Genomic DNA, 27,143 nt, shown 5'->3' with positions numbered 1-27,143 from the left:
GGCCCGGCCCGGCCCCGAGCGCGCTGCGCCCGCTGCAACGCCGCGGCCCGGCCCGGAGCTTGTTGGGGGGGGGGGGGGGGGGGGAAAAACGGGCTGGGGGGGGGACGGGGAAGGGGGGGGCGCCCCCGCGCGGGCACGCGTGGGTGTGCACGGGGAGGGGCGTGCACGGGGAGGGGCGTGCACGGCGGGCAGGGCGCGCACACGCGTGGGGAGGGGCGTGCGCGGGGAGGGGCGTGCATGGGCACGGTGCTGTGCGCGCGCACGGGGCCGGGGAGGGGCGTGCACACGCGCGCACACGCGCACGCAGAGGGCTGGGGGCGGGCACACGCACGCACGCGTGCCCGGAGGGGTTGCGGGGATGGGCACGCTGCTGTGCGCACACACAGGGAGCTGTGTGCACACATACACACTGCTGTGCACGCACACATCGTGCATGCACACGCTGCTATGCACACAGAGCATGCATGCACACACCACTGTGCACACACACAGGGAGCTGCATGCACACGTACACACTGCTGTGCACACACACATCGTGCATGCACACACTGCTGTGCACACAGAAAATACATGCACACAACTCTGTGCACACACAGAGGGAGCTGCGTGCATGTACGCTGTTGTGCGCACACACAGGGAGCTGTGTGCATGCACACACTGCTGTGCACACACACAGGGAGCTGCGCGCGTGCACACACCACTGTGCACACACACATACAGGGAGCTGGGTACATGCACACACTGCTGTGCACACAGAAAATACATGCACACACCACTGTGCACACACACAGGGAGGGGTGTGCATGCACACTACTGTACACACACAGATCATGCATGCACACCCCACTGTGCACACACAGAGGGAGCTGCGTGCATGCACACACTGCTGTGCACGCACACAGGGAGCTGCATGCATGCACACACTGCTGTGCACACACAGAGCATGCATGCACACACTGCTGTGCACGCACACAAATGGAGATTCATGCATGCACACACTGCTTTGCACACGCACACACAGGGACAGGTGTGCACATACCACTGTGCACACGCAGGGCTGCATGCATGCACACACAGGGAGCTGCATGCATGCACACACTGCTCTGCACACACACATACAGGGAGCTGTGTGTTTGCACACTGCTGTGGACACACGGACACACAAACAGGGAGGGGCATGCATGCACACACTGCTTTGCACACACACACAGGAAGAGGTGTGCACATGCTGCTGTGCACACAGAGCTGCATGCATGCACGCACAGGGAGGGGTGTGCACACACTGCTCTGCACACACACACACACACACACACACAGGGAGGAACGCATGCACCCCTCTTTGCACACCTACACCTCCATTTGCACACACAGAGCTACTCAGGGACAAGACTGCACACACCTGCGTGCACTGGCACAAGGGGAAGTGCAACACCCCCAGGCACACGCATGCATGGAGATGCCTGCACACGCACACACATGCACACAGTGGTGTGCACACACAAAAAGAGAGGTGCATCCCCCGTGCACACACTCACACTTGTGCACACGCACCAATGCAACTGCACTACACCTTGCACACCCACCCCACACCCCCACAAGTGTGCACACACACACGGAGGGGTGCACACACCCCCTTGCACACGTACACCTCCACGTGCATGCCCCTTTGCACACGCACGGAGGTGGGCCCAGCGCACCCCTGGGCTGGGCAGGGGCAGGGGACCCCCTCCCAAATTTCATTGGGAGCACTGGGAGCACTGGGAGCTGGGCACAGGGTGCACTGGGAGTCTGGCACTGGGCATACTGGGAGCACTGGGAGCACAGTACTGGGAGTTTGGCACTGGGTGTACTGGGTACACTGGGAACCTGGCATGGGGTGCACTGGGAACCTGATACTGGGGGCACTGGGAGTCTGACACTGGCCATACTGGGAGCCTGGCACTGGGTGCACTGGGAATCCAGCCCTGGGTACAGTGGGTGTGCTGCTGGTTCAGCACTGGGTGCACTGGGAACATGGCACTGGGAGCACTGGGAGCCTGACACTGACCACGCTGGGAACCTGGCACTGGGAGCACTGAGTGCACTGGGAGCACTGGGTGCACTGGGAACTGGGCACAGGGTGCACTGGGAGTCTGGCACTGGGCATACTGGGAGCACTGGGAGCACAGTACTGGGAGTTTGGCACTGGGTGTACTGGGTACGCTGGGAACCTGGCATGGGGTGCACTGGGAACCTGGCACTGGGGGCACTGGGAGTCTGACACTGGCCATACTGGGAGCTTGGCACTGGGTGCACTGGGAATCCAGCCCTGGGTACAGTGGGTGTGCTGCTGGTTCAGCACTGGGTGCACTGGGAACATGGCACTGGGGGCACTGGGAGCCTGACACTGACCACGCTGGGAACCTGGCACTGGGAGCACTGAGTGCACTGGGTGCGCTGGGAACCTGATACTGGGGGCACTGGGAGTCAGACACTGGCCATACTGGGAGCTTGGCACTGGGTGCACTGGGTGCACTGGGACTCCAGCCGTGGGTACAGTGGTTCATACTGGCCATACTGGGAGCCTGGCACTGGGTGCACTGGGACTCCAGCCCTGGGTACAGTGGTTCATACTGGCCATACTGGGAGCCTGGCACTGGGTGCACTGGGTGCAGTGGGACTCCAGCCCTGGGTACAGTGGTTCATACTGGCCATACTGGGAGCCTGGCATTGGGTGCACTGGGTGTACTGGGAATCCAGCCCTGGGTACAGTGGGTGTGCTGCTGGTTCAGCACTGGGTGCACTGGGAACATGGCACTGGGGGCACTGGAAGCCTGACACTGACCACGCTGGGAACCTGGCACTGGGAGCACTGAGTGCACTGGGAGCACTGGGTGCACTGGGAGCTGGGCACAGGGTGCACTGGGAGTCTGGCACTGGGCATACTGGGAGCACTGGGAGCACAGTACTGGGAGTTTGGCACTGGGTGTACTGGGTACCCTGGGAACCTGGCACGGGGTGCACTGGGAACCTGGCACTGGGGGCACTGGGAGCCTGACACTGGCCATACTGGGAGCTTGGCACTGGGTGCACTGGGTGCACTGGGAATCCAGCCCTGGGCACAGTGGGTGTGCTGCTGGTTCAGCACTGGGTGCACTGGGAACATGGCACTGGGAGCACTGAGTGCACTGGGAGCACTGGGAGCTGGGCACAGGGTGCACTGGGAGTCTGGCACTGGGCATACTGGGAGCACTGGGAGCACAGTACTGGGAGTTTGGCACTGGGTGTACTGGGTACACTGGGAACCTGGCACGGGGTGCACTGGGAACCTGGCACTGGGGGCACTGGGAGTCTGACACTGGCCATACTGGGAGCTTGGCACTGGGTGCACTGGGAATCCAGCCCTGGGTACAGTGGGTGTGCTGCTGGTTCAGCACTGGGGGCACTGGGAGTCTGGCACTGGGGGCACTGGGAGCCTGACACTGGCCATACTGGGAGCTTGGCACTGGGTGCACTGGGTGCACTGGGAATCCAGCCTTGGGTACAGTGGTTCATACTGGCCATACTGGGAGCCTGTCACTGGGTGCACTGGGTGCACTGGGAATCCAGCCTTGGGTACAGTGGTTCATACTGGCCATACTGGGAGCCTGGCACTGGGTGCACTGGGAATCCAGCCCTGGGTACAGTGGGTGTGCTGCTGGTTCAGCACTGGGTACACTGGGAACATGGCACTGGGTACTCTGCATGCACTGGCATCCTGGCACTGGCCACACTGGGAGCACTGGGAGCCCAGCACTGGGTGCACTGGGTGCACTGGGAACCCCACACCGCTCCCTGCCTCAGTTTCCCCCGGGGGCACAGGAGAGGGGGCCTTGTGTCCCCCCTACGTGGTGTCCGTCCCGGTGCCACTGCACCCCGAGGGGACCCCCCCCAACCACAGAGCATTGCCACGCCACGGGGAGATCGACGTATGAAATTTATTAGGAAAACCAAAACCGACCAAAAAAATAATACCAAAGAAGAAAGAGGAGAAGGAGAGGAAGGAGGAGGAGGAGGAGGAGGAGGAGGAGGAGGAGGAGAAGGAGAAGGAGAAGGAGAAGGAGAAGGAGAAGGAGAAGGAGAAGGAGAAGGAGAAGGAGAAGGAGAAGGAGAAGGAGAAGGAGAAGGAGAAGGAGAAGGAGAAGGAGAAGGAGAAGGAGAAGGAGGAGAAGGAGGAGGAGGAGAAGGAGAGGGAGAGGGAGAAGGAGGAGAAGGAAAAGAGGAGGAGGAGGAGAGGAGGAGGAGGAGGAGGAGGAGGAGGAGAAGGAGAAGGAGGAGAAGGAGGAGGAGAAGGAGAAGGAGAAGGAGGAGAAGGAGGAGGAGGAGAAGGAGAGGGAGAGGGAGAGGGAAAGGGAGAGGAAGAAGGAGAGGGAGAAAAAGGAGGAGGAGAGGAAGGAGGAGGAGGAAAGGAGGAGGAGAAGGAGAGGGAGAAGGAGAGGGAGGAGAAGGAGAAGGAGAGGAGGAGGAGGAGGAGGAAAGGGAGAAGGAGAGGGAAAGGGAGAGGGAGAAGGAGAGGGAGAAAAAGGAGGAGAAGGAGAGGAAGGAGGAGGAGAAGGGATTAGGATTAGGAAAAGGATAATTAGGATTAGGAGAAGGAGAATGAGAAGGAGAAAGGAGAAGGACGGAGAAGGAGGAGAAGGAGGAGGAGAAGAAGAAGAAGAACCGTCTCCTGCTCAGGCCCCGTCCGCAGCGCCCGGGCAGGATGCGCTGAGCCCAGCACAAGCAGCACGGCGAGAGGAGAGGACCGAGAAGCTGGAGGGGGTTTTTGCACCCCCACGCACCCCCGGCGCACACCCGCCGGTGAGCCGGGCACGCGCGGTGCCCGTGCCGCAGGGTGGGCGCAGGGTGCAGGAGCCACGCGCACACCCCGGGGACCAACTGGGGAACGCGCCCGTGGTGCCGGCCACCCCATAACCATGGGGACACGAGGCCGTGGGACACCCCCAGCTCTGCCACGGGGTCGCGGTGCCCACCGGTGGCCACCCACGAGTGGTTTTAGGGTGCTCCGAGCACCCCCCCAGGGTGGTGGCACCGGCGTCTCGGTGGCACGGCGGTGCCGGCGTCACGCAGCCCGCGTTGGCACCGGGGCCGTCCGTCCAAATCAACACCCAGCGTGCACACGGGGTGGGCGTTTTGCATCAAAACCTGGTTTCTCGCCCCAAAAGAGGGGCTCCTGGTGGGCACGGGGCCTCGGCGGTGCGCCACGGCTGCCAGCGGGGCGCGGTGCCGCCGGCGGGGTTGGCACCGCGCTGGCTTTCTCCTATATGGGTTTGGGTTCGGTTGGTTGGTGTTTTGTCTTTTTTTTTGGTTGTTTTTTGCCTTTTGGGGTCTGCTCCTTCCCGCTGGTTTCGTCGCTCCCTGCCCCGTGGCGGCACGGGGAGAGGGGGGGCAGGAGGTTTTGGGGTTGGGGTCTCGTAGGCGAAGCGATCGGCCAGCATCCGCGGGGAGAGGGGCGGCGGGGGTCCTGCGGGGGGGGTTTGGGGCTGGCCAAAGCGTCTCTCTGAAGGCAACTCCGAGGAGGTAAGGCAAAATGAACGCAGTTCGTCGGGACCGGCGCCGCCGTTTCGGGTTTGGGGTCTCCTGGGGCTCCCCCATGTGCGCACGCACCGAAGCAGTCGGCTCGTTGCTTAGAGGAGAAACGGCGAGGGGGGCGCCCGGGGCGGGCAGAAAACAACCCCATGGCCACCCCATAACCACCCCATAACCACCCCACAGCCACCCTATGACCATCCCATAACCACCCCAAAACCACCCCACAGCCACCCTATGACCATCCCATAACCATCCCATCACCACCCCATGGCCATCCTATAACCACCCCGTGGCCACCCCATGGCCACCCCATGGCGCCCCGTGGCCACCCCATGGCGCACCGGCCCCCCCATTGCTCTGCACCACCCCAGCTCGACCCCACAGCTCTTTGGGGTGGCTCTGGCTTGGGGACATGGAACTGGGGGGCTGTGGGATTAGGGCAGAGCCCCCCCGGGACGGTGGGGGCCGGGTAGGGTGGGCTGCAGGCAGGAGGGAGCAAAGGGGGATCTGTGGGGTCCGCGCACGGCCAGAGGGACCCCAGGGGGGCACCACAGTCCATGCAAGTGCTCTGTAGGGTCTGAAGGACCTGGGGAGGCCACCCCAGTTTAGGGACAGCAGTTTGTAGGACCAGGGGGGGCGCGGAAGGATTGGGGGGGGGGTCCATGCACGGCAGTCAACGGGACTGGAGGGTCCATGGGACATCAGTGGGGTCCATGCACGGTGGGTCTGTAGGGCCACAAGGACCACCAGGGGCTCTGTAGGATTTTGAGGACCTCAGGAGGCTGGGGGGGGCCGTGGATGGGACCGGGGGGGGGCTGCTGACCAGCAGGGACCATGCAGGGTGGGTTGATGGAGCAGGGGGACCGTGCAGGGCCAGCGGGGGCCATATAGGACCAGAGGGACCACCGGGGGCCACTACGAGGTCCTGGTGGTCTGTAGGGTTGGGGGGACCACCAGGAGGGGGCAACCCCTGGGGGTGGCGGCACCGGGGGTCCCTCAGCCCCCAGGTGCTGGTGCAGGGCGCTGGGGGGGGATTTGGGGGGTCCAGGGGGGGCGTGGGTAGAGCGAGGAGTGGGGTTTGGGAGCACCCCGTGCGCGTCCCGCTCCCGGTGCCACCCTCCTGCCGCCAGCCCCTCGCTCTCCAAAAGCCGTGGTTTGTCCCCAAATCATCCCATCATAATGGGGGGGCAGCGTTCGTGCCCTCTGCTCTCCTTTTTTGGGGTCACTCGGACACAGGGACCGTGGCACCGTCCCCATCCCTTTGGGGTGCCCAGCCCCCTGGGGGGGCTCCAGCCCCGTAGCCGAGAGCCCCCCAGCACCCCATCTCCCCCACCCCACAAGTGCTCCCCTCACCCACCCCCATGCATCCTGCTGGCCCCCACAGCCCCGTTTTTGGGGTCAGCCTGCCTGGAGGTGCTTGGGGGGGTGGGGGGGGTTCCCCACAGCCGTCCCCACGTCCTCACCACCAGCCCCATGGGGACACCGGGGTGGCACCAGCAGCAGGAGGCGCAGCCACCCCGACCCCACAGCGTCCCCAAATGCCACCGTCCCCAAATGCCACCCCAAAGAAGGGGTCCGGTCACCCAGAACGGGGTTTGGGGGGGCGCACCACGACCCCATAGCGCCACCACCAACACAGTGCCACCGCGGATCCCCCCCAAAATCCCCCCTTCGCCCCCAAAACCAGGAGGAAGGGACCGCAGGGCTGCGGGGTCGGGGGGCTCCCCTCTCCATCACCGCCTCCCCTTGACCCTGGCGCCCCCCCCCCCCTCCTTGTCCCCCCCCCCTTTTTTAACCCCACAAGGCTCTCTCACTCGGCCCCCGATTCGGGGTGCCCCTCGGGGTCCAGGCAGCCGTTCATTTGGGGGTCGGGCTCTTGGGGGTCGTACTCCTCGTCCAGAAAATCCAGGGAGTTGTTGCTGGGCAAACCCCGGATGGTGAATTTATGGGACACCTTGGTCCACTGCTCCCGGTTGCTGGCCACCCGCTCGTACAGCTCCGACGCTTTGGGGAATAAATCCTGCAGCAGCCTGGGGTGGGGGGGAAAAAAAAATTAAAATTGGGGTTTTTAGGGTGGGACCCCAAAAAAATCCGCGCAGCGTGGAAAAGCGCCAAAAATCCTGCGCCGCTTGGGAAATCCCCCCGAAATCCTACAGAGCGCAGCGCCCTGCGCCCCATATCCCGCATCGGGATGGAAAGGGGATAAAGGGGAGTGTCTCCACCCCCCCCAAAAAATAAAATAGGTTTTTTTTTGGTGAGGGGGGGGCTCACTTGTAGATGGGCATGGCGATGTGCTCCATGAAGCTGATTTGCAGCTCGGGGATGTAGGCTTTTTCCCGGTCCATCATCTCCAGCGGGCGGTTACCCATGGCTTTTTCCTACAGCAGCATCAAGGGGGGGGGTCAGAAAAAACCCCACTGAGCCCCCCCAGGTTTCATCCGAGCCCCCCCCCAGGGTTGGAGAGCCGCAGCCCCCTCCCCACCTACCAGGTCTCCCTGGGAGAAGAACTCCTTGTAGATCAGCTCCTGCAAGGGACAGGGATGTCACCACGGGGGGGGGGACACGTCCCCAGGGTGCCCCCTCCCCACCCAATTTTGGACAATTTCCCTTTTGGGGAACGGTTCCTCCTTTTTTTTTTTTTTTTTTTTTTTATTTCGGAACAAGACCCATTTTGGAACGAGTCCCTTCTCCTTTTTTTTATTAAAAATTGCCCGTTTTTGGGAACGATTTTCCCATTTTTGGGAACAATTTCCCCATTTTTGGGAAGAGTTTCCCCTTTTTTCAGAGCAATTCCCACGTTTGGGGGAAAAAATCGCCCTTTTGGGGAACAATTTTCCCTTTTTAGGTAACAATGCCCATCTTTTGGGGGAAAATTCCCCCTTTTTTTTTGAGAATACCCCATTGTTTGGTAACAATTCCCCATGTTTTGAGGACAACTCCCCTTTTTTGGGAACAGTTCCCTGTGTTTTGGGGAAAATCTCCCCATTTTGGAGGAGCAATTCCCCTTTATAAGGAAAAATCCTCCCTTTTTGGGGTACAACTCCCCACTTTTGGTTAACGATTCCCCCTTATTTGGGACCAATTCTCCCTTTTGGGAAACAACTCCCCATTTGGGGGAAATATTCCCCTGTTTTGGGAAATTTCCCCCCTTTTTTTGGGAAAATTCCCCTGTTTGGGGGAAAAACTCCCCCTTCCTAGTAACAGCAACATACTTTTAGGAACAATTCCCCCTTTTTGGGGAAAAACACCTCTCTCTTGGGAACAATTCCCCCTTTTTTGATAACAATTCCCCCTTTTTGGGGAACAATTTCCCCTTTTTAGGTAACAATGCCCATCCTTTGGGGAAAAATCCCCTTTTTTTTTTTTGAGAATACCCCATTGTTTGGTAACAATTCCCCATGTTTTGAGGACAACTCCCCTTTTTTGGGAACAGTTCCCCGTCTTTTGGGGAAAATCTCCCCATTTTGGAGGAGCAATTCCCCTTTATAAGGAAAAATCCCCCCCTTTTTGGGTACAACTCCCCACTTTTGGTTAACGATTCCCCCTTGTTTGGGATCAATTCCCACTTTTGGGAAAAAACCTCCCCATTTGGGGGAAATATTCCCTTGGTTTGGGAAATTTCCCCCCTTTTTTGGGGAAAATTCCCCTGTTTGGGGGAAAAACTCCCCCTTCCTAGGTAACAACAACATACTTTTAGGAACAATTCCCCCTTTTTGGGGAAAAACACCTCTCTCTTGGGAACAATTCCCCTTTTTTGATAACAATTCCCCCTTTTTGGGGAAAAACACCTCTCTCTTGGGAACAATTCCCCTTTTTTGATAACAATTCCCCCTTTTTGGGGAAAAACACCTCTCTCTTGGGAACAATTCCCCTTTTTTTGATAACAATTTCCCCTTTTTGGGGAACAATTTTCCATTTTGGGGGAACAATTTTCTCTTTTTGGGGAACATCTCCCCCTTTTTTTGGAATTTGGGGGACGTGGCTCTGGGTGCAGGGGACATCCCTTGGGGAGCTGCTGGTGCCCCCCTGTTGGTGTGGGCACCCTGCACGGGGTAGACCCTGGGGGCAATTTGGGGAGGGTTTTGGGGGTTTTTTGGGGGGGGTCCCCGCTCACCGCGATCTTCCTGGTGGTCTTCCAACCCTTGGTCTGGTCGGAGAGGTCGCAGGAGGTCATCAGCAGGCAGAGCAGCAGGCTGTGGTGCTGCTTGTTTTTGGGGTCGTAGCCGACTGCGGGCAGGACGGGGGGGGCAGATTTGGGTCTGGGGGGGTCACCACAGACCCCCAGTGCCCCCAGGAGGAGGTTCTGGGGGCATCCAAGACCCCCCACCAGCCTCAATGGGATGAGCCCCTTGGGCACCCCTTGGAGACGCAACGCGGTGCCCTATGGCAAACCCACCCTGCGCCCCCACCCCATAACTTTGGGGGATAACGGGACCCCCCCGGGGGGGTCCGGGCAGCCCCCTCCCCACCTTCTGCCATCTTCTGGAGGTCCTTGAAGATGCGCAGGTGGTGGGCCAGGTCGGTGGCCAGGATGATGTCCCGCATCAGGTCCAGCATGCGCTGGTAATCCTATAGGGTCACGGGGCTCAGCACCCCCAGCAGGAGCTGGGGGGGCCAGGGGGGGGGATTTTGGCGGGGATAAGGGGGTTTTGGGGGGGGCTCACCTTGCGGGAGAAGTGGTCGAAGATGTTGCAGCCCTGGCTGTTGAGGATGGCGATGGCCTGGGCGAAGTGGTGGCGCTGCGGGGGGAGCGGGGACGTGGTCGGGGATTGGGGCGCACGGGTTTTGGGGGGGCGTCAGAAGGACCCCATGAGCCAGGGGAGGGGGCGGACGGTGCCAAAACCCCCAAAGAGTAGGGCTGGGGGGGGGTCTTACCTCCATGACTGAGCCCTCGGAGCTGTACAGAGCTGCCAGGACGGATTTCTGCAAGGAGAGGGAGCCGGGGTCAGCCTGACCCTGACCCTAAACCTAACCCTAAACCTAACCCTAAACATAACACCTAACCCTAACCCTAACCCTGACCCTAAAGCTAAACCAAAATCTGATGCTGCTCCTGACCCTGATCTGAATCCTAAACTTGACCCTGACCCTAACACTATCCGCTAAAACTAACCCTAACCCCAAACCCAACCCTAACCCTAACCCCAAAACCAACCCTAACCCCAAAACCAAGCCTAATCCTAACCCTAAACCCAACCCTAAACCTAAACCATAATCTAATACTAACCCTAAACTGATCTTAAACCCAAACCTCATCCTGACCCTAACCCTATTCACTAAAACTAACCCTAAACCTAAGCCTAAACCTAACCCCTAAACATAACCTTAACCCTAATAGTAACCCCTAACCGCTAAACATGAACCTAATCCTGACCCTAACACTAATACTAACCCTAAATGCAACCCCTAAACCTAACCCTAACCCCTAACTCTAAAACTAACCCTTAACCCTAACCCAAACCCTAACCCTAACCCATAACTCTAACCCTAAGATTAACCCTAACCCTAACCAAACCCTAACCCCTAAATCTAACCGTAACCCTAACAATAACCCTAACAATAACCCTGGCACTGACCCTAACCCGAACCCTAACTGTAACCCCTAAATCTAACCCTAACCCCTAAATCTAACCCTACCCCTACCCCTGACCTTAACCCTAACCCCTAAACATAACCCTGACCCTAACCCTGACCTTAAACCCTAACCCTACCGCTGCCCCTGCACCTAACCCTAACCCGAATCCTAACCCCTAACCCCTAACCCTAACCCTAACCCTAACCCTAACAATAACAATAACCCTAACAATAACCCTGCCCCTGCCCCTGCCCCTAATCCTAACCCTAACCCTGCCCCTAACCCTAACCCTACCCCCTAACCCTAACCCTGCCCTGGGCCATCCCAGCTCAGACCATTCCCCCATAATCACCGCTGGGTGACCCCCCCATGTCCCCACGGTGTCCCCGTGCCCCTCTCCCCCCCATGTCCCCACGGTGTCCCCGTGCCCCTCTCCCCCCATCCCAAAACCCGCTCTCACCGAGGCCACCTGGAAGGAATTATTGGTGCCCCGGTGGTCCAGGTCATGGCACATGCAGGAGATGAACAGGGCGAAGATCTCGATGTCTCTGGGGGAGGGGAGGAGGAGGAGGGAAACTGAGGCAGGCGGGAGGGCGGGGAGACCCCTGGGGGGGGCTTTTTTTTTTTAGGGGAGGGGGTCCCGGCCGTACTCCAGGTAGTTGACGAGCTCCAGGTTTTTGTAGAGCAGGTAGCAGAAGTGGGAGACGGAGAAGGCGTGCATCCAGTTGTGGTAGGGGGGGTCACGGTAACCCTTTTTCACCATCAGGCAGAACCTTGGGGGGGGTGGAGGATGACGGGGGGGTGAGGAAGGGGCTTCTCAACCCCCAAAGACCCCAAAATTCGTCCCCACCTGGTGAGGGTCTGGCGGTCCATCTTGTAGGTGTTGATGAAGTTCATGTCCTGCAGCATGCTCAGGATGGCCTGGGGAGGGGATGGGGGTGGGCAAAAGGGGGGTCCCCGCGTCCCCCTGCTCACCCCAAAGCTGGGGGGTTTTGGGGATCGTCCCCCTGCCCCCCCGAGCCCTCACCATGGAGGTGTCGTCCTCGGGCAGGGAGCGGGGCGTGTAGGTGAAGCTGGCGAAATTGGGGTCGATGGTGGCCACGGGCTGGATGCCCTCGCTCAGCAGCTTGGTGTACTCGTCGTCCGACACCTGGGGGGCACGGGCACAGCGCCCACGGGGTCCCCGAATTATCCTGGGACACCTCAGGCAGCACCACGGCACGGGTACAGTGCCCAAGGGGTCCCCAAATGTCCCCTGGGTCACTCCAGCCAGCACCATGGCATGGGTACAGCGCCCAGGGGGTCCCCAAATGTCCCCTGGGACACCTCAGGCAGCACCATGTCATGGGCACAGCACCCAGAGGGTCCCCAAATTATCCTGGGTCACTCCAACAAGCACCATGGCATGGGTACAGCACCCAAGGGGTCCCCAAAATTCCCCTGGGACACCTCAGGCAGCACCACAGCACCCAAGGTGTTCCCAAATTATCCTGGGTCACTCCAGCCAGCACCATGGCATGGGTACAGCACCCAGGGGGTCCCCAAATTATCTTGGGTCACTCCAGACAGCACCATGGCATGGGCGCAGAGCCCATAGGGTCCCCAAATGTCCCCTGGGTCACTCCAACAAGCATCATGGCTTGGGTACAGCACCCAAGGGGTCCCCAAATGTCCCCTGGGTCACTCCAACAAGCACCACAGCATGGGTACAGCACCCAGGGGGTCCCCAAAATTCCCCTGGGTCACTCCAGCCAGCACCATGGCATGGGTACAGCGCCCAGGGGGTCCCCAAAATTCCCCTGGGACACCTCAGCCATCACCATGGCATGGGTACAGCACCCAGGGGGTCCCCAAAAGTCCCCTGGGTCACTCCAACAAGCACCACGGCAGGGGTACGGCACCCAGGGGGTCCCCAAATGTCCCCTGGGTCACTCCAACAAGCATCACGGCATGGGCACAGCACCCAAGGGGTCCCCAAATGTCCCTTGGGTCACTCCAACAAGCATCACGGGATGGTTACAGCACCCAAGGGGTCCCCAAATTATCCTGGGACACTCCAACAAGCACCACGGCACGGGTACAGCACCCAGGGGGTCCCCAAATTATCCTGGGACACCTCAACCACCACCATGGCATGGGTACAGCACCCAGAGGGTCCCCAAAATTCCCCTGGGACACCTCAGGCAGCACCATGGCATGGGTACAGCACCCAAGTGGTCCCCAAAATTCCCCTGGGACACCTCAGCCAGTACCATGGCATGGGTACAGCGCCCAGGGGGTCCCCAAAATTCCTCTGGGTCACTCCAGCCAGCACCATGGCACGGGCGCAGAGCCCATAGGGTCCCCAAATGTCCCCTGGGTCACTCCAGCCAGCACCACGGCAGGGGTACAGCACCCAGGGGGTCCCCAAATTATCCTGGGACACCTTAGGCAGCACCAAGGTATGGGTACAGCACCCAGGGGGTCCCCAAAATTCCCCTGGGTCACTCCAACAAGCACCACGGCATGGGTACAGCACCCAGGGGGTCCCCAAATTATCCTGGGTCCCTCCAGCCAGCACCACGGCATGGGTTCAGCACCCAGGGGGTCCCCAAAAGTCCCCTGGGTCACTCCAAGAAGCACCACGGCATGGGTACGGCACCCAAGGGGTCCCCAAATTATCCTGGGATACCTCAGGCAGCACCACGGCATGGGCACAGCACCTAGGGGGTCCCCAAATTATCCTGGGTCCCTCCAGCCAGCACCACAGCATGGGCACAGCGCACAGGGGGTCCCCAAAATTCCCCTGGGACACCTCAGGCAGCACCACAGCACCCAAGGTGTTCCCAAATTATCCTGGGTCACTCCAACAAGCACCACGGCACGGGCACAGCACCCGGGGGGTCCCCAAAATTCCCCTGGGACTGATGCCAGGAACCCCAACAGCTCAGTGCCACCCCCCCCCAAGGGCACCACGCTGACACCGGGGGTCCCATCCAGCAGGGGAACCCCTCCCCGTGGGCGCATCGCCCCCCCCGGGGGGGGGACACCCCTCACCTTCATGTGGTACATCATCATCTCGTTGGCCAGGTGGCTGCGGTACTGCGCCTCGTTCACCTTCTTGTACAGCAGGGACTGGGGGGCAAAAAGGGGGGGCGTGGGTGCACTGAGGGTGAGCACCCCCCCTCCGGACACCTCACCGGTCCCCACGTGTCCCCTCCCCAAGCTGGGGACCCCCGGGGGATGCCCCCAAAAACTCACGTGGGCGATGCTGATGCCGCAGTAGATGGAGAAGGCGGTGGCCAGGTCCTCGTCGAATTTGCTGAACCAGGGCCCGTTGATCTTGTTGACCAGCTCGGCCACCCCGATGACCTCTGGGGACACATTGGGGTCGGGGGGGCGGGTTGGGACCCCCACCCACCAGCACGGGGCTGTCAGAATGTGCTGTGCCCAAGGGGTGGGCTTGGGGATGGTGTGATGAGCTGGGGATGGGATTGTGCCCAGGTTTTGGGGACAAGACTGTGTCCATGTTCTGGGGACAGGATCGTGCCCCTTTACTGGGGACAGGATCGTGTCCATGTGCTGGGGACAGGATTGTACCCAGGTTTTGGGGACAGGATTGTGCCCCTGTGCTGAGCAAAATGCAATGTCCTCGTGCTGGGGACAGGATTGTGCCCAGGTTTTGGGGACAAGTCTGTGTCCTTGTTTTGGGGACAGGATCGTGCCCCTTTGTTGGGGACAGGATCGTGCCCATGTTCTGGGGACAGGATTGTGCCCAGGTTTTGGGGACAGGATTGTGCCCCTGTGCTGAGGAAAATGCAATGTCCTCGTGCTGGGGACAGCATTGTGCCCATATTTTGGGGACAGCATCGTGCCCATGTGCAGGGGACAGCATCGTGCCCATGCACTGGGGACAACGCAATTCCCTAATTCTTGGGACAGGATTGCACCCCCTGTGCAGGTCCCACTGCCCTCACCCTGGCTCTCGTTCTTGATGGGGAAGCAGAGGATGTTCCTGGTGCGGAAGCCGGTGCTGTCGTCCACGCCGCGGTAGAAGAGGGGGTGCGAGTAGGCGTCCTTGATGTTCAGGATCTTGCCCGTGGTGGCCACGTGCCCCGCGATGCCCTGGTCGGCGGGGATGCGGATCTCGTAGCTCTGTGGGCACGGAGAGGCTCAGGGGCAGCTGGCACGGCCCTCCCCGAGCCTAAAATCCTCCCCAAATCCCCTAAAATTGTGCCGCTTGCCCCCCGCAGCCCGCCTCACCTCGTCATCCACCACGCCGCCGTCGAACACCTTGGCCACCAGCTCGTGGCTGAGGCGGTCCAGCAGGAACACGGAGCATCTGCAAGAGGCCACCGCGGCACTCGCACCCATGGGACCCCCCCCCCCGTGTCCCCCCCGTGTCCCCCTCTCCCCGCCTGGGGTCCCCGCTCACATCTCGGCGTTGCTGAGGTTTCGGGCTTCCGTGATGATCTCCTGGAGCAACACGGAGACGTCGTCTGCAGCGGGGGGAAGGGTTAGGGGGGGGCGTGGGGAGGGTGCCCCCCATGCAGGGCTGCAGCAGGGAGCCCCCCAGACCAGTGGGAAGCCCCCCACGCATGTGTGTAATGAGTGGGGGTCTCTGCTCAGTCTGCAACAAGCGTTGTGCATGCAGTGGGGCGTGCATGCAGCGGGGTGTGCATGCAGCAGGGTGCGTGCATGCGGCAGGGTGTGCATGCAGCAGGGCGTGCATGCAGCAGGGTGTGTGCATGCAGCGGGGTGTGCATGCAGCGGGGTGTGCATGCAGTGGGGTGCACCACTTTGTGCATGCTTGTGCAGCGGTGTGCATGCATGTGGCATGTGTGCATGCAGCAGGGCGCACACCGCTGTGTGCATGCTTATGCAGCAGTGTGCATGCATGTGGCACGTGCACTTGCAGCAGCGTGCATGTGCTTATTCAGCAGTGCGCACACATGTGCCACATGTGCATGCAGTGGTGTGCATGTGCTCGTGCAGCGGTGTGCGCACGTGCACGTGGCATATGTGCATGCAGTGGTGTGCACGTGCTTGTGCAGCAGTGTGTGTGCATGCACATGGCATGTGCACCTGCAGAAGTGTGCTTGTGCAGCAGTGTGTGCATGCATACACGTGGCACACGTGCGTGCAGCAGTGTATTTGCTTGTGCAGCAGTGTGTATGTGCATGCATGCGGTGTGTGCGCATGCAACAGCGTGCATTCGCCTGAGCAGCAGCGCATGCATGTGCGATGCTCGCGTGCATGCATGCACGCATGTGTGCACGCACGTGCAGAAGTGCATACAGCCTGCAGGTGTGCGCAACAGGGTGTGCGTGCATGCTGCTGTGCATGCATGCAGCACTGCATGGGCATGCAGCAGACTGCTTGTGTGCAGTTTTGAGTGCATGCATGCAGGCATTGCTGTGCTCACAGCGGGTGCACACTGCAGTGCGTGCAGGCATCCAGCAGTACAGGTGCATGCAGCTGTTTGTGTGCATGAAATGCTGCACGTGCAGCAGCGTGCGTGCTTGTAACGCTTTGTGTGCACGCAGCAGTGCAATGTGCACGCACACTGCTACGTGCACGCGGTCTGTGCATGCGTGCACCAGCAGCCAGCGCTGTGCATGCTCAGGGGTGCCCTCCTGCGACCAGCAGGGTTAGGGCTGGTGGCGCACAGCACCACGTCCCCCCCCCCAAAAGGGGACAGGGGACCCCGGTGCCACCCAGGGGTGCTCCCCGGGCACCTACCCAAGTGCGTGAAGAGGTTCTTCGCCACCTGCAGCAGGGCCTGGTGGGGACAGAGGGGGACATCAGCAGCCTGGGGGGCACCCATGGGTGCCGTGCAGCCGGGGGGGGAGTGGGGGGGGCTCACCTGGCACTCGCACTTGAGCTTCTGCTCCTTCTGGAAGGCCAGCGTGCTGGTGAGCACCGTGGAGGTGTAGCAGAAGCAGTGCTGGATCTTGTGCTCGTCCCTCTCCGTGTAACTGCAGGGACGGAGACCCCCCCCGGGGGGACGGAGGGGACACCAGCTCAGCGCCCACCAGAGGGAAATGGGGGGGGGGGCGAGGGCTGGATCCCGGCCACCCCCAGCCCACCCTCACCTCTCTCCGCTCAGCTTGTTGAAGGCGCAGGCCAGGGCCACCACCTGGGAGGTGGCACGGCTGATGACGGGGACGCAGAGCATGGAGGTGACCTCGGTGCCCAGCATGCTGTTGAGCTGCTTGTGCTCCTCCTGCAAGGGGGGGGGGAAAAAAAAAAAAAAAAAAAAAAAGAGGGGAGGGGGGGGCAAAAAGGGGTGGGCAGGGGTCACCCCCAGCCCCTCAAGGGTGCCCTGTGGGGGGCTCGGCTCCGTGGGGGCGCCCACCTCGCTGATGTCCTTCAAGGTGATGGATTTCTTGTCCTCCACCACCTGCCCCAGGCGCCCAAAGGTGAGCTGTGGGCAGAGGGGGGGGGCTGAAATAGGGCGGGGGGGGACACAGCAGCACTGGCCCCCCCTTGGGGCACTGTATCCCCAAAGGTGGCACCCATGGGTGCCCTCACCGAGAAGCTGATCTCCTCCTCGAGGACGCGGTCGCCCACCACCTGAAAGAGATGGGGCCACGGGGATGAGCTTCTGGGGGGGGTCCAGGATATTTTGGGGGTCCAGGACATGGGGGGAGCCCGTCTGGGGGGCACCCACCTGGCAGAAGAGCTGGTGGTTGTCCTCCGAGACCAGCAGCAGGCAGCAGCACAGCGACTGGGTCTCCTGCTTCAGCTGGGGTGGGGGGGGGGACACGAGGGCAGCCGTGGGTGCTCCAACCTGCCCCGAGCCCCCCCCCCCCCCAGAGGGCAGGATCTGGCCCCTAACCCATCCCCAGAGCACCCTGGAACCCCCCAAAAAGCGGGGTGCCCCCCTGGGACCTCTCCGCTGGGGCTGGGCGCGTTAACCCTGGAGCCTACTGATGGCACCCTGCTGTTAATTAAGGATGGGGGGGAGGCTGAGAGCAGGACCCCCCCCGTGCCATTTCCTTCCCATCCTCATGCCTGGGGTGGCCCCGTGAGCTTTGGAGACTCCTGACAGCTCCGGGGCCGTTCACTCTGGTCCCTACTGATGACCGTATCTTGGAGGGGGGGCTCAATTTCGATTTGGGGGCTGTTTTTTGGGCACGGCAGGGGTTGGGGGAGCTGGGGGGGGGGCAGCTACTCACGTAGTTGATGACCTTGAGCTGCAGCGAGGCGGCATCCAGGTCGTACAGCTCGCCTGCAAGAGGGGCGGCTCAGCACCCTGCCCTCTCCGCACCCCCCCGTGCGCCCCCCGTGCGCCCCCCACCCTGCGTGTCCCCCCCCCTCACCGCAGAGCTGTAGGATCTTGCAGTCCAGCTCGCTGTAGCTGCCCTCGGGAGCCTTCTCAGCCTTGGCCAAGGAGGTCTGCGAGGAGCTGGTGGAGAGGCTGACCTGCGGCCAGGGCTGCAGCTTCTGCAGAGCCTGCACCCTCCGGTACGCCACCAGGGTCTGCGGGGACAAGGGGGGGGCGTCAGGGTCCTGGGGGGGGGGGGGTGACGAGGTGGTCCCGGGGACGGGAGGCACCGTGGAGAGGTTGGGGTCACTCACGTGGCGCTCCAGGGCGCGCAGGTTCTGCTCGTCCGAGTCGCTCAGGGGGCTGCAGTGAACCTGGGGGGGCAGCGGGAGGACGCTGGGGGCCGGGGGAGGGCGCGTGGGCACCCCCAGACCCCCCAATTTTGGGGAGGAGAGGTGAGGTTTTGGTGGTGTTTTCCATGCGTTTTGGGTCGCGGCTCGGGTCCCACCCAAGGGGTGTCCCCAGGGGATGGGGGGGGTGTCCCCAGAGGATTGAGGGGGGGTGTCCCCAGCTCTGTGTCCCCCCCCCTGCTCACCAGGAGGACGCACACCACGGCCCCGCTGTCCTTGTCCACCAGCGGGATGATGAGCACTGCAAGGAGACAGCGGGCTCAGCCCCGGGGGGGTGCCGGAGGGGTGGCACCGACCCCTCAAATTGGGTGTCCCCCCCTTCTTCCCTCCCCTCCTTTCATACCCCCTGTGTGTGCAGCCCCCCCATGCCCACCCACCCACTCCATGAGGTCCCCTCCCATCCATTTCTCCACCCATCCATCCATCCCTTCTCCCACCCATCCATCTGTCCCCGACCCATTCTCCCACCCACCCACCCTCTTATCCACCCACCCCCACCCATAAATCCACCCACCCACCCACCTAGTCACCCGTGCACCCTCATCCCTCCCTCCCTCCCTTCTTCCCTCCACCCATCCGTCCACCTGTACACCCAGACAGACAGACAGACAGCCGTACAGAATCACAGAATCACAGAATTTCTAGGTTGGAAGAGACCTCCAGATCATCGAGTCCAACCTCTGACCTAACGCTAACAGTCCTCAAAGTAGCCAAGTCCATCTGTCCATCTGTCCGTCCATACATCCAGCCGTCCCTCCATCCTCCCACCCATCCATCCACCCACCCACCCACCCACCCACCCATCCACCCATCCCTCCATCCTTTTTTCCATCCATCCTTTTTTCCATCCATCCATTTTTCCATCCATCCATCCATCCATCCATCCATCCATCCATCCATCCATCCATCCATCCTTTTTTCCTTCCTTCCTTCCTTCCTTCCTTCCTTCCTTCCTTCCTTCCTTCCTTCCTTCCTTCCTTCCTTCCTTCCTTCCAACCATCCATCCATCCATCCATCCATCCATCCATCCATCCATCCATTCTTTTTTCCTTCCTTTCTTCCATCCATCCCTCCATCCCATCCATCCATCTATTCTTTCATCCATCCATCCATCCATCCATCCATCCATCCATCCATCCATCCATCCATCCATCTATTCTTTCATCCATCCATCCATCCATCCATCCATCCATCCATCCATCCATCCATCCATCCATCCCTCCCTCCATCCTTTTTTCCTCCCATCCACCCATCCACCCACCCATCCCTCCACCCATCCGTCCATCCATCCGTCCGTCTGTCCGTCCATCCATCCATCCATCCATCCATCCATCCATCCATCCCTCCATCCATCCATCCATCCATCCATCCATCCATCCATCCATCCATCCATCCATCCATCTATTCTTCCATCCATCCATCCCTGTATCCCTCCATCCCTCCATCCATCTATTCTTCCATCCATCCATCCCTCCAACCATCTTTTTTTCCTTCCATCTGTCCGTCCAACCACCCACCCACCCATCCCTCCATCCATTCTTCCATCCTTTTTTTCCTTCCATCCGTCCATCCGTCCATCCGTCCATCCCTCCATCCCTCCATCCATCCATCCATCCATCCATCCATCCATCCATCCATCCATCCATCCATCCACCCATCCCTCCATCCTTTTTTCCATCCATCCACCCATCCATCCCTCCACCCATCCCTTCATCCCTCCATCCATCCCTAAATCCCTCCATCCTTTTTTCCATCCATCCATCCATCCATCCATCCATCCATCCTTTCATCCATTCATCCTTCCTTCCTTCCTTCCTTCCTTCCTTCCTTCCTTCCTTCCTTCCTTCCTTCCTTCCTTCCTTCCTTCCTTCCTTCTATCTATCCAGCCATCCTCCATCCTTTTTTCCTTCCACCCACCCACCCATCCCTCCATCCATCCCTCCATCCATCCATCCATCCATCCCTCCCTCCCTCCCTCCCTCCCTCCACCCACCCATCCACCCCTCCCTCCCTCCATCCCACCCCCTGCCCCCCCCACCCATTTCCCACCCCCTCCCCATTTCCCCCTCCCCAACCCGCCCCGTGCAGCCCCCACCTTGCGTGCCGGGGGCGAGGGGCGCAGCCAGGGGCCCAGCTTCTGGCCCTGCAGCTCGGCGGGGGGCAGCCCCCCGCACTCCACCCGCTTCTGCCTCCGCACCGCATCCCTGGGGGGGACATGGGGCACCCTGAGCCACCCCCCCAAAAGGCCGGGTGGGGGGCTCCCACCCCAGGACCCCCACCTGGAGGCTGCTTTGCCTCCAGCCTCTGTTGGACCCCCCCCCAGGATGTGTCCCCCTGCTTTGGCCCCAATAAGGGACCCCCCCAGGATGGACCCAGTGAGGGTGGGGCTGGGAGATCTGGGGGGGGGCAACAGCAGGGGACCCCCAGCCATGGGGCAGGACAGCTGTGGGGGTGTGGGCAGCCCAAAAATTGGGGTGGGGGGTAAGAGGGGGGAGGAAAAAGGATGTGCAAGTGGTTGAGGAGGGATTGGGGTACGGGGGGTGTGCACAGGGAGTGTGCATGCGTGTGCATGGGGTGTGTGTGTGCATGGGGGGGGGTGTGCACAGGGAGTGTGCATGCATGTGCATGGGGTGTGCAGTGAGTGTGTGTGCACAGGTGTTTGTGCATGCATGTGCATGGGGTGTGTGGGTATGTGTGTGCAATGAGTGTTTGTGCACACACTGGGAGTGTGCACGCGTGTGCATGGGGTGTGTGTGTGCATGGGGAGTGTATGCATGAGCACAGGGTGCGTGTGCATGCGCACAAGGAGTGTGTGTGCGCACAGTGTGCGTGCATCTGCATCTGCATGTGCATTGTGCATGTGTGCATGTGCACAATGAGTGTGTATCCATGTACATGGTGCGTGCATGCGTGTGCATGGTGAGTGTGCATGCATGTGCATGGTGTGTGCATTGCACAGTGAGTGTGTGTGCACAGTGAGTGTGCATCTACATCTGCATGTGCATTGTGCGTGTGCACACTGAGTGTGCATGCATGTGCATGGGGTGTGTGTGCACGTGCACAGTGTGTGTGCACGTGCATGCTTCATGCATGTGTGCTTGCACGTGCACAGTGTGCACACACACGGCATGCAGGGGGTGTGCACAAGCACAGGGTGCATGCGTGTGCACGCACACTGCATGTATCCGTGTGTCTGTGCATGCCTGGCCGAGCAGTGCACACACGTGGCTGTGTGTGCAAGGCGTGTGCAAGGTGTGCACACATGCACGGGTGTGTGCACGCGTGTGGCTCATCCCAGCCCCGCAGCCCAGCAGGGCTTGCAGCAGAACAGGGGGGGCCGGGGGCGCACAGCACAGCTCGGGGGGGCCCAAAGGCTCCAAGTGGGGGGCACGGTGGGGGTCCCGCCCCAAGGAGGGGTCCATGGGGGGCTCACCTGAGCTTCCCCTCGGCAGGCAGCTCGTGGGGGGGGTCGTCGCAGGTCAGCCGGGTGTCCCCATCCAGCAGGTAGATGTAGACGTGCTCTGGAGGGGGGGGGCAGCAGCACCACCGTGAGCCCCCCCCCTGCAGCCTCAGCGCGCTCCCTGCGTGGGGCTGGGGGCTGCTCCCCCTGCAGCCCTCCCTGTGCCCCCCTCCTGGCTCTGCAAACCTCTCAGCCCCCCCCAGAAGCCCCCCAGGATTGGCACAGTTTCCCCAGGAGCATTTTTCCAGGAGCTCCACCACCCCGCAGCAGGCAGGGTCGAAGCGAGAGCCCCCCAGATTTGGCACGGGACCCCAAAACCTCGCAACGCATGGGTAGAAGGAGGCAGCAGAACCTCACCGAGGCGCCCCGACGCGCTCCAGCTCCCCGGGGAGGGGTGAAAGGAGGGAGGGAAAAGTAATTCATGGCAGCGCCGGGCGATGAAATCCCATTATCAGCTGCCAGCGGGGAGATAACGCGCGCAACGGCGGCGCAGCGGGGTGATTTAATGCTGCGGTGCCACGACACGTCCAGGGGCCGTGGCTCCGGGTCTGTTCCGTGCCAGCTGCTCCCTGGCTGATGGCCCCGAGGTGCCGGAGCCCTCGGCGGCGGGCAAAGGCCGGGCTCAGCGGACTTTCCGCGCCGAGGGTTTCAGCAATTGCGTGTTCGGTGCCCAGAATAACACCGGAGGCGTGCGCCGGGGATGCGCAGGGAGGAGAGCGGCGGGATCCCTGCGGGGATGGGGCAAAGGGGGAAACTGAGGCAGAGCTGGGGTCAGGGGGGTGTTTTGCTCGGCTGGGGCACGGTGTTGGGACGGTGTGCGTGGTGCCAGCAGCACCCTGGGGACACAGCACCTTGGGGACACCCCCACCCGTCACCGGGCACCCTCCTGCTGCAGTCTGATCCAAAAACAGCGCAGGGGCTCAGCCAAATGTCACCCGCTGCTGGCAGGTGGGTGACAGCGAGGGGACAAGGAGCTCAGGGGTCTTTTTGGGTCAGGGGGGGGGCTCAGCACCGCTCCTCCCCGCTATCAGCAAGGGTCCAGGGGGGGGGGCATTAGCACAGATCCTGCTTAAAATGCAAAGGGGGGGGTGCCGACGTGTGGCTCAGCCCCGATATCAGCCAGCAGAGAATCCACCCCCTGCAGGGAGCTCAGTAACACCCCAGAAACACCCAGTGCCCCCCCCCGCCCCCCCCAGCACCTCCGGGGGTGCCCACCTACCACTTTGGGCAGCAGGGAGAGGACGGCATCGCGCAGGGCGTCCCGCAGGCTGGAGACATCGATCACGGCCCCCAGGCTCAGGAGGGCGTCCTGGGGAGAGAGCAGACACGGGGGGGGGGGACACACGACGGGGAGGGGGCTGAGGTGGTCACCGACGTCACCACATTGTTGTTTTTTTTTCCCTCTTTGCCCAAAATCCCCAGGAGGTGATGCCGCCCGCCCGGGGGGCGCACGGTGCCGGGGGCACCCCATGGGGACGGGGATGGGGACGGGACCCCGGTGCCACCTCGCTGCAGAGGGCTGCTGGGGGCTGCGGCTTGCAGGAAGGTGGGGGGGGGCGGCCACCTCTTTTTTGGGGTGCCCCCGTGACCGTGCAAACGGCCATCACTGCTGACTGGGATTTACTGGGAGCACTGGGCAGGAGAGCAGCCCAGGATGTGGTGTGACACGGGGCTGGCACAGCAAGGGTGGACACGGGGAGCTGTGTGTGAGCCCCTCTGGCGTCCGCTCGCACCAAACCAGCACCACCAGTACCACACCAGTGCCTGCACCAGTGCCACCAGCACCACCCCAGCACCGGCTGGGAGCAGCAGCAGGGCGGCCGCGTGCCGATAAATCCAGAGCCGGGTCCCCCCGCGCTGACCCCGCCGGTTTTATTTACGCCTTCGATTTCTTTGCATGAATAAAAACGAGCCGAGCCTGCTCCTGCCTTCCACGGCCCCGACAGCCGACGCAGCTGTGGAATTTTAATTTTTTTGCAGCTTTTGTGGACACCGAAATCTGGCAAAATCCCCGAGAGCCACGCGCTGCGCCCCGGCCACCTCCCCGAAGTGCACGGTGAGGGCACGGCCACCCTCCGGCCACCCCGGGTCCCCGATGTCCCAGCACTTGGCACAAACCCCAGGCGGGGTCGTGCCATGTCCTGGGCACCGCCGGTGCAAATTTGGGGCTCCCAAATTCCTCCCACCCCAAGCAGCTGCTGGGATGGGGCGCATGGAACAGGGATGGAGCTGCGGTGGTGAGGTTTGGGGAGGAGGGGGCTGAAATTGTCCCCTCGGTAGGGACACCCAGCCCTGTGTCCCTCTTTTTGGAGAAGTGTCACCAAAGGGGAACCCGTTGACCCCACACCGTGTCCCCAGGGCACGAAACGGGGCTGAAAATGGCACGGGGGGCACAAGGGCGAGCAGCGCGAGGACGGCGAACTCCGGCTGCTCCTCGCTCACACGGCAATAAATCATCCCGGGGAAGATGAACCAGGAGGGAGGAAGGGGACAGAGCGGGGAGGAGGGGAACCAAAAAATCTCGGACGTGCCGAGAGCTGGCGGATTCCTCCCAGGAACAACCCCGTGCGGGATCAGGGGGCACGGGGAGCAGCCCCGAAACGCGCGCGTGCGCTTGGCGCAATTGCGCACGGCTCCCCCGCTGCGCCGGGCGTCTCCAGGCTTTTTTTTTTTGGGGGGGGGGCTCCGGGTGCTGGGATCCGGCGTCGGTGGGAGCTGAAGATTTGGGCTCTGGCTGTGATTCCAACAGGGCTGCATCTCCAGCCGCTCAGTAACACTGGAGACACATGCACTGTAGAATACAGCCAGGCCTCGCTTTGGTGCCGGCTGCGCCCCCCCCCAGGGGGGGGACGAGGCAGAGCCCGAGCGGGACCAGAACGGGTGCTGGGGGGGGGCTGGGGGGGCTGGGGGATGAGGCTTCAAAGCCATTTGTCCCCCCCCCAGGAAAGCCACGGCGGTGGCACGCCAGCAGGGTGACGGCGAGGTGGCAGCTGGACGCAAGCGGGGGCTGTAAAAGGGACGGGAATCCGCCCCCCGCACCCGCGAGGTGGCAGCTGGACGCAAGCGGGGGCTGTAAAAGGGACGGGAATCCGCCCCCCGCACCCCCCCCCGGGGTGGAAAAAAGCTATAAAAAAAAAACAAAAGCCAGCAGAGAGCCAGGTGGGCATCCCGCTCACCCTGCTCCCAGCAGGAGGGGGGGGGTCTGGGGGGGGCTTTTTTTCCCCTTCCCAAGCCCGGGGCATCGCCATGCGCCCCGGTGCCGCACCGCACCCCTCTGCGCCCCTGCCCCGTGCGGGGCCAGCGTTGAATTTCTTGCCATAAATAGTGCTTGTGGTGCTGGGCCCCCCCCCCGTGCTGTCCCCCACCCCCGGCCCCGCTGGGGCCCTGCTGTCAGCTCTGTTTATTGCCTTTGCTTAATTGCCGCGCTCGGGAGCCGGCGCAGCACGGCACGCACCCTCCTGGGCGCCGAGGGCTTGGCCCCCCCCCACCCCACCCTGCACAAACCTGGAGGGGGCCGTGGGGGGGTGGGATTAACCCTTATCCCCCCCCAAATAAATCCTTCTTCTCCTGGGGGGGGTGCAGTGATGCGTGTTGGCCGGGCAGGGGATGAGAATTTGGGGGTCACCGTGCCAAATGGAGGGGACACGGAGAGGAAGGGGGCTCGTCCCCCCCCCCCGGCTGCATCCTGCACCATGTGCCGTGATTGGACCCCCCCTGCCCGGTTATGGGGATGGGATTTTTGTGAATAAATCCCCTAAGAGTGGAATAAATCACCCCAAACACCGGGGGGATGATACGGAGCGGCTGAGCCCCGGGGGGGGGGGGCGCTTGGCCCCATCCTGCACCCCCTGCAGCACCCCCCTGCTGCATCGATGCTGCTCCCAGCCCGGGCTCCAAGCACGCAGCCCTGCCAGGGAGCTAATTAGGAGGTTAATTAAGCTGCGGGGCCTGGCAGGAGGAGGCTGTGTTGGCACAGCCCGGCGCCCTCCTGCAGCGCAACGCCCGACAGCCCGGCGGTGGCACCTCTGGGACCCACCGGGGGGGCTCAATCCCAACCCCACCCCCGTGCGCACCGGGGCTGGGGACCAAAAACTCTTCTCTCTCGAGTACCAACGCTTCTTGGGGGGTTAATTAACTCCGGGGAGCTGGGGGGGGCACCATAGAAAGCCTGGGCGTGGAGAGGTCGCGATTCCCAGCTGTCGGAGCAGGGCCTGGTGCCCTCATCCCCGGGGGCTGCGAGCAGAGCAGCCCCCCCGGGAATGCCTCCTGCAGGGGGGTGCGAGGGGAAGGACTGATTTTTGGAGACACAGCCCCCCCCCCCCCAAGCAGCTGTGCGGGGAGGAGAAGCCGCCTGCCTGGCACGGCCGCACCTCCCCAAAGAGCCCACGAAATCATTGGGGTCCCAGCCCTGGCGTGTGTCTGTGTCCCCCCCACCCCAAAAAAAACCCTTTGTAATAGTGCCAGGGTGGCAGGAACGGGGCCGTGGGGGCAGGCTGGGTGTTGGGGGGGGGGCATGGAGCTGCGGGCAGCACCTCGGGGTGCCCGTGGTAATGGGGTGATCCCACCCGTGGCCCTGCAACCCCCCCTCGGATCGCCCAGCCTGGCTAGAAAGGACCCCCCCCCAAATGGTACCAGCACCCCAAGAGAGCGAGGGGCAATGAAATCTCCATCAGCTCCCCTTTAGGGTCGCCAGGAGCTTTGGGATCCGCGCCCCCCTGCCCACCCCATGCCCCAGCTCCCTTTTGACCATCACCCCCCCCCCCCCAGCAGGGCGGTGAAGCACCAGAGCTGTATCCTACCCCCCCCCATGTTTCTCGGCGGAGCCGGGGGGGTGATTAATTAAGCCATTCATCTCGTTAGGGTAAGCAATCTGTCGGCGCCCGACACAAGCCAGGGTGC

The 27,143-nt window shown here is 62.0% G+C and overlaps 1 protein-coding gene and 1 long non-coding RNA gene across 3 annotated transcripts in view; both read right to left on the bottom strand.

Annotated features, from left to right (window-relative positions):
- Positions 1 to 3,942: 3,942 nt before the first annotated feature.
- PDE2A (phosphodiesterase 2A) overlaps positions 3,943 to 27,143 on the bottom strand; it is a 49,689-nt gene continuing 26,488 nt past the window's right edge. The window contains 30 exon segments of the mRNA XM_068685170.1: positions 3,943 to 7,580; positions 7,822 to 7,928; positions 8,037 to 8,075; positions 9,665 to 9,777; positions 10,020 to 10,119; positions 10,215 to 10,289; positions 10,426 to 10,473; positions 11,586 to 11,673; positions 11,776 to 11,898; positions 11,976 to 12,046; positions 12,153 to 12,275; positions 14,162 to 14,239; positions 14,366 to 14,478; positions 15,082 to 15,259; positions 15,368 to 15,446; positions 15,540 to 15,603; positions 16,847 to 16,886; positions 16,971 to 17,082; positions 17,200 to 17,330; positions 17,463 to 17,531; positions 17,639 to 17,680; positions 17,778 to 17,852; positions 18,286 to 18,338; positions 18,430 to 18,589; positions 18,689 to 18,748; positions 18,970 to 19,025; positions 20,880 to 20,912; positions 20,915 to 20,988; positions 22,218 to 22,306; positions 23,464 to 23,553. Coding sequence (XP_068541271.1) covers positions 7,361 to 7,580; positions 7,822 to 7,928; positions 8,037 to 8,075; positions 9,665 to 9,777; positions 10,020 to 10,119; positions 10,215 to 10,289; positions 10,426 to 10,473; positions 11,586 to 11,673; positions 11,776 to 11,898; positions 11,976 to 12,046; positions 12,153 to 12,275; positions 14,162 to 14,239; positions 14,366 to 14,478; positions 15,082 to 15,259; positions 15,368 to 15,446; positions 15,540 to 15,603; positions 16,847 to 16,886; positions 16,971 to 17,082; positions 17,200 to 17,330; positions 17,463 to 17,531; positions 17,639 to 17,680; positions 17,778 to 17,852; positions 18,286 to 18,338; positions 18,430 to 18,589; positions 18,689 to 18,748; positions 18,970 to 19,025; positions 20,880 to 20,912; positions 20,915 to 20,988; positions 22,218 to 22,306; positions 23,464 to 23,553 — 2,703 coding nt within the window. The 3' untranslated portion in view covers positions 3,943 to 7,360.
- Positions 12,288 to 14,070, bottom strand: LOC137857968 (uncharacterized). 2 transcript variants are annotated; one of them, XR_011097448.1, is made up of 3 exons: positions 13,970 to 14,070; positions 12,625 to 13,919; positions 12,288 to 12,574 (listed from the first exon to the last, which is right to left on the bottom strand). It is a non-coding gene; the product is annotated as an uncharacterized lncRNA (long non-coding RNA). The 2 variants fall into 2 exon arrangements; XR_011097456.1 differs by having other exon boundaries at positions 12,686 to 13,919.

Source organism: Anas acuta, chromosome 1 (assembly GCF_963932015.1).
Source record: "Anas acuta chromosome 1, bAnaAcu1.1, whole genome shotgun sequence".
Taxonomy (NCBI): Eukaryota; Metazoa; Chordata; class Aves; order Anseriformes; family Anatidae; genus Anas; species Anas acuta.
The sequence above is the reverse complement of the archived record's forward strand: the minus strand, read 5'-3'. Positions and strand labels throughout refer to the sequence as shown.